The following is a 10,000-nucleotide window of genomic DNA, read 5'->3' on the forward strand; positions in this document are numbered from 1 at the left end:
GTCTGACGCCAGCATGCCTTCTCCACCGCGTAACCTCAACTCTTTAGCGACTGTAAAACTCTCGTACTAGTTCTCAGAGAGTCTTTACTCCCGCCTGGTTTGAATTTCTGCTCTTTTGCTCTCTGCCTTTGTTGTGTGTGTTTTTGCACGTCGTCCTGCTCGGTGAATTCTAACGTGCCGAGTCTGCAAAGTAGATCTGTAGTCATTCCAGTCGTTCCAAACTATTTATTCTCTGACCCTGGTCTTCTCCTGCCTTCAGGCTCCGACCAGGACTTAGTGTGGTGTCTGGGTGGTGTGTGGTGTGTGGGTGGTGTGTGGGTGGTGTGTGGGTGGTGTCTGGGTGGTGTGTGGGTGGTGTGTGGGCGGTGTGTGGTGTGTGGGTGGTGTATGGGTGGTGTGTGTGTGGGGGGGTGTGGTGTGTGGGGGGGGGGGGGGTGTCTGGGTGGTGTGTGGGGTGTCTGGGTGGTGTGTGTGTGGGGGGGGTGGTGTGTGGGGGGGGGGGTCTGGGTGGTGTCTGGGAGGTGTGTGGTGTGTGTGTGGGGGGTGGGGGGTGTCTGGGTGGTGTGTGTGTGGGGGGGTGTGGTGTGTGGGGGGGGGGGGGTGTCTGGGTGGTGTGTGTGTGGGGGGGTGTGGTGTGTGTGGGGGGGGGGGTGTCTGGGTGGTGTGTGGGGTGTCTGGGTGGTGTGTGTGTGGGGGGGGTGGTGTGTGGGGGGGGGGTGTCTGGGTGGTGTCTGGGAGGTGTGTGGTGTGTGTGTGTGTGGTGTGTGGTGTCTGGGTGGTGTCTGGGAGGTGTGTGGTGTGTGTGTGTGTGGTGTGTGGTGTCTGGGTGGTGTCTGGGAGGTGTGTGGTGTGTGTGTGTGTGGTGTGTGGTGTCTGGGTGGTGTCTGGGAGGTGTGTGGTGTGTGTGTGTGTGGTGTGTGGTGTCTGGGTGGTGTCTGGGAGGTGTGTGGTGTGTGTGTGTGTGGTGTGTGGTGTCTGGGTGGTGTCTGGGAGGTGTGTGGTGTGTGTGTGTGGGGGGGGGGTGTCTGGGTGGTGTCTGGGAGGTGTGTGGTGTGTGTGTGTGTGGTGTGTGGTGTCTGGGTGGTGTGTGGGTGGTGTGTGTCAAGTTGAGGCGGTGTGTCTGTGATCAGTTACCTGTGTCGTGATGCACCGTGTGTGTGTGTGTGTGTGTGTGTGTGTGTGTGTGTGTGTATGTGTGTGCGCGACATGCGTTCCAGAGCGTCACCTATCTTGCACGCGTGTGTGTTTTCATCGCAAACCAAGTTTGTTTGCGGGTGTGTGTGTGTGTTTGCAAGCGTGCATACGCTCGTACAGTATGTGTGCGTGTGAGTGTGTGCAGTGTGCGTGCGTGTGTGTGTCTTACCTACATCCTGACGTGTGTGTGTGTGTGTGTGTGTGGTGTGTGTGGTGTGTGTGTGTGTGTGCGTGCGCTACCCCCCAGGCTCCAGCAGGGGCGCTGCAGGGCCGGGGATGTGGGCTCTGGCCGTCATCTTCCTCATCGGCCTGCTCGCCAGCGGCTCCTTCATCCTCTACAAGTTCAAAAGGTGAGCTCACCCCCCCCCCCCCCACCCCTCCTCCCCATAACCCTCTAGCCCCCCCTACGGGAACGCTGTGGTACTCCGTATGTCGCCTGTGATCACGGTATGGTCGCGATACACCGATTGGCTTGTGCACTCGCTTGTACCAACAAAAATGGCCGCCAGCAATAGAGTCAGTACTGTTGGGGTATCATACCCGGCTGGTTCTGGATCGTGTTGGACTTGAAGATAGACAAGAAACACGAAGACAGATGAGAATAACTGCATGTGAGAACATTGATGATCAGTATAGAATCGCACGGACCAGGAGAGTATGTATATATATGTCTGCATGGTAGATCATCACCCAGATAGCAAGCGGATCTGGGCCATATACAGGCCAGATCTGGCCCTTGTGGCTTAGTTCCCGGCCCATATATGGCCCAGAATTATTACACATCCGCTTGCTATCTGGACACACAACAGCGCAAGACAATACGGCTTCTGAATGAATGAATGAATGAATGAATGAATGAATGAATGAATGATGAATGAATGAATGAATGAATGAATGAATGAATGAATGAATGAATTATTCACCACCGTTAGAACAATAGGACCCGCCCCCCCCAAAGCCACCAGCTGTCCCTCAGTGAAAACATGACATCTGAAGACACGTCTCACACGGTCCTCGCCTCAGGTCTGAGGACGCCTATCCGCCGCTGTTTTTCAGGAAGCTTCCGGGCCGCAACGTCTACGCCCAGATGCACAACGAGAAGGAGCAGGAGATGACCAGCCCGCTGGGCCACGGAGACGACACGCAGCACATCATCCAGGGGGAGGAGTTTATCGACGACGACCTGGACTCGCAGACCCTAGGTAACCCCGCCTCTGGAGGTAGCCCCGCCTTCCGTTCGCTCATATGGACTAACCCCTCCCACATTTGGACTAACCCCTCCCACCACCAGCAGCACCGCAACCACCACTGCTACTAACACCCGCCAGCTAACCGCCACCGCGCCACTTAAGGTACCACAGTTGCTTTTAACTACTAACTGACGCTGACTTGCACGACTAGCCTTGCTGTTGGCACAAAACTGACTTAGTCTGACTGTATTGTAAATAGGGTTGCCAGGTTCTGGGAATATTCCCATTAATTCCCATTAATTCCTGTTAATTCCTGTTAATTTGCTTCCCTCTGGAATATGTAGGGGTCGTATGCCCACCTCCCTTGTTCTCTGTAAAGCGCATTGTGTTGCCTCTGGGTATGAAATACGCTATACAATCAAAGCTTTGATTGATTGATTGATTGATTGATTGATTGATTGATTGAATTCCCAGGGGAGGTTTGTGAATATTCCAAGAATTTTGCAACCCTAATTGTAAAGGATTGTTTTAAGATTAGGGCTGTCAAACGATTGAAAAAGTAATCTAATTAATTACATGGTCTGTAGTTAATTAATCACAAATTGATCGCACATCCATTTTTTTGCTGGCAAAGGCCCCCATATTAAGATATTTCAATTCAAAGACATTACAATTCAAAGACATGACATATTGTGGCTGAGTAAATAATTGAAAATATAACAAAAGATGGCTTTAGAAGTCAAAGTTCTTAGTTCAGCGTATTCGGCCCGCGACAGTACTGCCAATCTTGTTGTCGTTTCCTCGTACAGGTGGTTGATTTTTCTAACTACTGTACGCTGCCTCTTGAAGGCTTGTAAGTTGTATCGGAGGAATTTGAAACGCCTCCATCAAGTCCTTGTCCTCTGCCACTGAAATTGGCCTGCAGTCCACAGCAATCCACTTTGCGATGGAGTTTGTCCATTTTTCAGAGGTAGACTTGCTCATTCGGAGCTGCTCTCACAGGCTGGGCTGGTGACGCCCTCTAGTCCTCGGGCTGACAGCTGTGGAGCTCTTAACACGTTCAGTGTTGAGATGAGATGTTCGGCTGCTCCGACGGTATGCAAATTCCTTCCTGCAGATATAAACGCACACGATATAAACGATCCCATCAAACTCAACTTTCCGGCCCAAGCAAAGTCGGATTATCCGCCTCCACGAGTTCCATCTTGTTTGAAGGCAACGATGCTTTTGCGTGACGTACGACGGAGCCTACGGGGTCATTCAGGTCCAAATTAAGTTTGTCACTTCAATAATGTTAAATCGGGCAACTGTGTCACCTACAGCTGGACGAAATCGATGAATGCGATTAATTTGAGTTTTATTCTAACGAACATGTAAATTGACAGCCCTACTTAAGATACTGTAAATCTAGATGTATTGTTGTATAAACCGTTTGATCGAGATGATTTGACGGGAGGCAAATATACAGTGGATGTGTATTCAACTGAGGCCATCTTTGAACAGTCCTGAACACTCCACCCCCCCCCCCCCCACTGTTGTTGCCCAGGTAACCATTCGGGCGTGGTCCTGAGCATCAACTCCAGAGAGCTGCACAGCTACCTGACCAGCTGATGGACGCCGCCGTCTTCGCCGTCGTGGCGGCGCGCCGACGCGCCTGCAGGCTTACCGAGCACAGGGACTCAACTCTGCCTTCCTCCTCCTCACCACGCCCTCGAGAGAGACCCCAACACAGCACTGCAGCCGAGCAGCGTTCCCTCTCTCTCTCTCTCTCTCTCTCTCCTCAGCCCTATGGCCTCCCTCGTTCCGGCTCTCGTTCTCCCGCCTCGAGGCCAAGAGGGACGCACCTCCGTCCACTTATCCCTCCCTCTGTCCCACCATCCCTCCCTCTATCTCTCTCTCTCTCTCCCCCCTCTTCCTCGGTGTCCAGGGGCGTCTGGGCCGCTCTGCTTTTACCCAGCATCCTTTGCACCTTGTGCCGTGTCTGCTCTGTGTGTGTTTGCATTGGCTAAGCCCCGCCCACAGAGGCCACTCAGCAGATACAGGGAGTGACATCACGGGGGACGACACTCACCAAGCTGTTTTTATGTACCTGTAGGTCACCGGTCACCTGGTCACCCGGTCTCCCTGACACACACACACACACACACACACACACACACACTCAAGACTCACCCACTTGTAGTTCCCATCACAAGTAGAGGGTACAGGGACAAAACTATGACCATAAAGGGCCATAGCAACGCAGCCTGTTAGCGGCCAAAGAGCAGCATGCTAAGCTAAGCTAAGCTAAGCTAAATTAACTAATTTCCACACACAGGGTGACTGTGCTCCTAGTCTCTGTCTCTCTCTGGGTTAGTGGTAGAAGTACTGTAAGAGCTCCCTGTCACCTGGACAGCCAATAGAAAAAGTTAGTTTTTGAGGTTTGATAATGTTGCCCTATTAACTCAATTGGCAATATTCTGACCCTCTCTCTCCCTCTCTCTTACTCCCTCCCTCCCTCTCTCTCTCTCTCTCTCTCTCTCTCTTACGCCGTATCACTCTTTTAACGCAATAATAGTCTTTCTCAGGAAAGAATGAGACGCCCCTTTTAGAATTTTAGTCTGTTGGAAAGAGACTTACCTCTGTAACAAATTGGGGCCTGGTGTCTGCAGTTACCCTTGCAGACGCTAGGGGGCGGTGTTGCACTTTGATTGATTCCCAGACACAGGTACAGTACTTAAGTTGACATCAATCGATGCATGTGGAAACATCGTCCTTCACCATCCATTCTCTACAGCTTCCAACCTGGTCTCATTCATATGGTACTGTATAACAACGCTCTGTATGGTAAATCACATTTTAATCTTGTTTCTGTAATAAAAATCGGTGTATTTTTGTGTGTCACTGTACTTGGTAAACAGGTGAGGTAAAAAAAGGACCTCAGTATGGTGTGTGTGTGTGTGTGTGTGTGATAGGCTACTTTAGACTGAACAGCATGTCACCCCCCCCAGTATAATCTCCATGGTTCGTCCCAAGGTGCCTAAACAATGTAGAGCTTGATCCTCTGCTTCCACTGACATGACCTTCTATTTATGAACCCCTAACAGTTTGCCCCCCCACCCCACCTTCCAAAAAAAAATACCCCGCATCCCCAGGCCAGAGGTCAAAGTGGACTTGTCCCCCCCCCTGGGAGACAAGGTCGTCATGGAGGCGAGGGGCGTGGCAGTCGTTATGAGCCTATATTAGGCGTGGCTAGCGGTGGCGTATGTCTCCATAGAATTAGTTTTTTTTTGTATATAAATGTGTATATATGAACGACCACCTCCCACTGTATATAGCTCGTACACATGTGTGACTATTTTACATTAACCCCAAAAACACACTGCAGTTTACTTCCGATGCCCCAACTCCCCTCACAAACTCTCAGTCTGATAATATCCCACTCAGAGATACAATAACACGGAGATCTCTCTCCGCCCATCGCCTGCGTCTCACCTATCGCTTTTCATACATACCGTAGGCTACTTTACACCATATTCATTGTTAACTGGAAATTATCATTGTATTTGTACCTGCGATACTCACTTCTGAACTCATGACAGTGGAAAATGTCTTGTTTTAATATGTGTTTTCTATCTCATACCTGTGTTTCTGGAAGCTTCTCCCTCCTTAGGGTGAAGGTGTTTCATTTGTTTGCACTAATGATGTAGCGTTGTTTAAGAACCGTGCTACGTGGACTCTTAAGTTCAACCCGGTTTGCTGTGAAGGAGTGGAGAGTGGACTACAGGCCTAGACCAACATTGTGTATCTATCTGAATCTCTCCTCTCGGTTCATAGTATGTATTTTAAACAGGCACGCTCCTGGCCACCCGAGTCACTTCTATTGGATTCTCTGCTCCTCATTCTCTGTACATATATACAGTATGCTCACATTTGGCTGGTTAGAGTTTTCTAGTGACGTGTCGTCTGATATTATTTGTGGGGGGGGGGCGGGATTGTAAAGATAATCCATTATATTTGTGATGGACGTTCACTGTTGATGACACAGACTATGTGAAATTGACCGCACAGTTTTATTAATATTTTCTTTGTTTGATTTTTTTGGTATAAAAAATGTTTGAGGTCTTCATGGAGAAGGGTAGTGCACTTAACCTGCATTCTGGAATAAATCACTCCCATAACTGTACTACACTCTGTCGTTATTTCATTCCTAATGCTCAAAGAAACCAGTCTTGAATTGAGGACCTTGTTTGAAAGTGCGTAGGCCTAGTACAGTATATCGTACTATTTCACACAATTTCACACCATTAAATTTTAGTAGGCTATATTAACATTATATTATCTGATATAGGCCTACGAATATAATTAGGATAATTTGAGGTGTAATGGATGGATAGTTCTATCATTAGATGTGATTCAAAGGGATTGATTAATTTTGTTAATTAAGTTCTTAGATTGAAAACCTCATTGTAACGCAAAAGACCAATTTCATGATCTACGGATAATGTTTCAGCCAATCCAAATCTAATGAAACTATCCATTCATTGTAGCTGGTCTCAGATCTGAAACAGGTGCTCAATTTCAGGCACTTGTTCCCCCATAGACTCAATAACGTTAGAGCTAGATCTGATCTTATTTTAGCTCTAATTGCATTAGATACAATTTATCTGGATTGGTCTGAAGCAATGGAGGAGGACAAATCACATGACACAAATAAGGCGTATTGATTGGTTGAGGGCCTTAAAAGAAGCCAAAATGTACAAACCTGAGCAGGTGAATCGAAGCTAATGAGTCATTGATCAATTCACAAGTTTGATATGCAGACAAACTAATAAACTCACAATCAATATAATATACTTTTATATTTTTTTAGGTGTATTAAAGATGTGGGTTATCACACAGATAAATACAATGGATTAAATCAGATCTAATGATGAAATGATCCATTCCTTGTAGGTTACAGATAAAATTAGTTTTGCACACTTGTTCCCCCATAGACGGAGAGATCTGCTGTTTCTATGCAAGTTGCATTAGATCTAAACTATCTGGATTGGTCTAAGGCTAAGGAGGATGACAGACAGACCACATGAATGAGGCGTATTGATTGGTTAGCCAAATGGCACAAAGCTGAGCAGGTGAATCTTATCTTAGTTTCATCATTAGATCTGATTCCTAGGGATTGACTAATTTTGAAGTTCTCAGATAGAAACGTAACGTAAAAGGCCAGAATAGTCTGAAATTCTAAGATCTACAGATAATGTTTTAGCCAATCCATATGGATCAGTCACGGGACAACAACTGGACAGTCTGGAGGCTGTTAGAGAGGAGGATGAGGGACAAACTGAAGTCCGTCCTGGACGACCCCTCCCATCCCTTCTACTGTGTGATGACCTGTGGAAGATGGGCAGCACCTTCAGCCACAGGCTCCTCCCACCCAGGTGACAAAACAGTGTTTGAGGCGTTCCTTTGTGCCTCAGCCAACAGACTCTAGAACATTCCACTAGCAGATTCTGGGCGGCTCGTTGGGATGGTGAAACTGCTGAAAATGTGTATTTTTAAGTAAATTTGAGATTATGTTTGATGATCTTGGATGGTGAGCTCCCTGATAGGTTGGTGGTTAAGGATGTTTCTAAGTCCCAGTGTGGGTATGAATCTTTCCTTGTCAGTCAAGAGGTCATATTATACATAATGAATAAGCCAAATACTCAAAAGACCAGCAGTTTGAGTAACAAGCAATGCTTTCCATTCAAAAGATTGAAGGTGAAACTGGAATACTTCTGTAATGAAGCAGGAGAAATATGTCTGGAGAAGAACGCAAAGTCTGAGGGAGAAAGGGTGACTCGGTGAGCAGTAACACTACCTTCCTCGCAAAAGGTTGAGGGTTCGATCCCAGGAAAGAATGTGCATTCCCTTGACAGTACTCTTTACATACATACATACATACATACATACATACATACATACATACATACATACATACATACATACAGTAGGCTACATAGCCTACATACATACATACACACATACATACATACATACACACATACATACATACATACACACATACATACATGCATACATACATACATACATACTGTACAACATACACACATACATACATTCATAGATAAGCAGGATTTGACACAGACTTTTGTCGAGAGGTTTATTTTTTATTTTATTTAGATATATATTTATATATACAGCTGTTTGTCACCAAGTCGGCAAACTGTCAGAGAAATACAATGGAGTAGAAAATGTGTTAAGGTGCAAAACAAACACTGCTGCTTTATTCCCTACTGCCCCCCCCCATACCCCCCACCCCCCCGACCCAATACCCAATACCTATGATACCCCTCTCCTCCCACCCCCTCTCCTCCTCTGCTCTCCCCTCCCACACATCCATGTACTGTACAACGGTTCACATTTACACATCCTTCCTCCCATCCCCTCACGCTAACATGAGGACTAGCTCTAGCTAGCTAACATGAGGACTAGCTCTAGCTAGCTAACATGAGGCCTAGCTCTAGCTACATGAGGCCTAGCTCTAGCTAGCTAACATGAGGACTAGCTCTAGCTAGCTAACATGAGGCCTAGCTCTAGCTAGCTAACATGAGGACTAGCTCTAGCTAACTAACATGAGGCCTAGCTCTAGCTAGCTAACATGAGGCCTAGCTCTAGCTAGCTAACATGAGGCCTAGCTCTAGCTAGCTAACATGAGGCCTAGCTCTAGCTAGCTAACATGAGGCCTAGCTCTAGCTAGCTAACATGAGGCCTAGCTCTAGCTAGCTAACATGAGGACTAGCTCTAGCTAGCTAACATGAGGCCTAGCTCTAGCTAGCTAACATGAGGACTAGCTCTAGCTAGCTAACATGAGGACTAGCTCTAGCTAGCTAACATGAGGACTAGCTCTAGCTAGCTAACATGAGGACTAGCTCTAGCTAGCTAACATGAGGACTAGCTAACATGAGGACTAGCTCTAGCTAGCTAACATGAGGCCTAGCTCTAGCTAGCTAACATGAGGCCTAGCTCTAGCTAGCTAACATGAGGACTAGCTCTAGCTAGCTAACATGAGGACTAGCTAACATGAGGACTAGCTCTAGCTAGCTAACATGAGGCCTAGCTCTAGCTAGCTAACATGAGGACTAGCTCTAGCTAGCTAACATGAGGCCTAGCTCTAGCTAGCTAACATGAGGCCTCGCTCTAGCTAGCTAACATGAGGACTAGCTCTAGCTAGCTAACATGAGGACTAGCTAACATGAGGACTAGCTCTAGCTAGCTAACATGAGGACTAGCTCTAGCTAGCTAACATGAGGCCTAGCCAACATGAGGACTAGCTCTAGCTAGCTAACATGAGGCCTAGCTCTAGCAAGCTAACATGAGGACTAGCTCTAGCTAGCTAACATGAGGACTAGCTAACATGAGGACTAGCTCTAGCTAGCTAACATGAGGACTAGCTCTAGCTAGCTAACATGAGGCCTAGCCTTAGCTAGCTAACATGAGGACTAGCTCTAGCTAGCTAACATGAGGACTAGCTCTAGCTAGCTAACATGAGGCCTAGCCTTAGCTAGCTAACATGAGGTCTAGCTCTAGCTAGCTAACATGAGGCCTAGCCCTAGCTAGCTAACATGAGGACTAGC

At 47.4% G+C, this 10,000-nt stretch overlaps 1 protein-coding gene across 1 annotated transcript in view; it reads left to right on the plus strand.

Annotated features, from left to right (window-relative positions):
- Nucleotides 1–3,995, plus strand: part of sorcs2 (sortilin-related VPS10 domain containing receptor 2) — a gene marked incomplete at both ends in the record, with an annotated part of 15,807 nt that extends 11,812 nt beyond the window's left edge. The window contains 3 exon segments of the mRNA XM_084462396.1: nt 1,442–1,544; nt 2,251–2,414; nt 3,931–3,995. Coding sequence (XP_084318522.1) covers nt 1,442–1,544; nt 2,251–2,414; nt 3,931–3,995 — 332 coding nt within the window.
- Nucleotides 3,996–10,000: the final 6,005 nt, after the last annotated feature.

The sequence above is a fragment of the Borostomias antarcticus genome, assembly GCF_949987555.1.
Source record: "Borostomias antarcticus genome assembly, contig: scaffold_522, whole genome shotgun sequence".
In the NCBI taxonomy this organism is placed as follows: Eukaryota; Metazoa; Chordata; class Actinopteri; order Stomiiformes; family Stomiidae; genus Borostomias; species Borostomias antarcticus.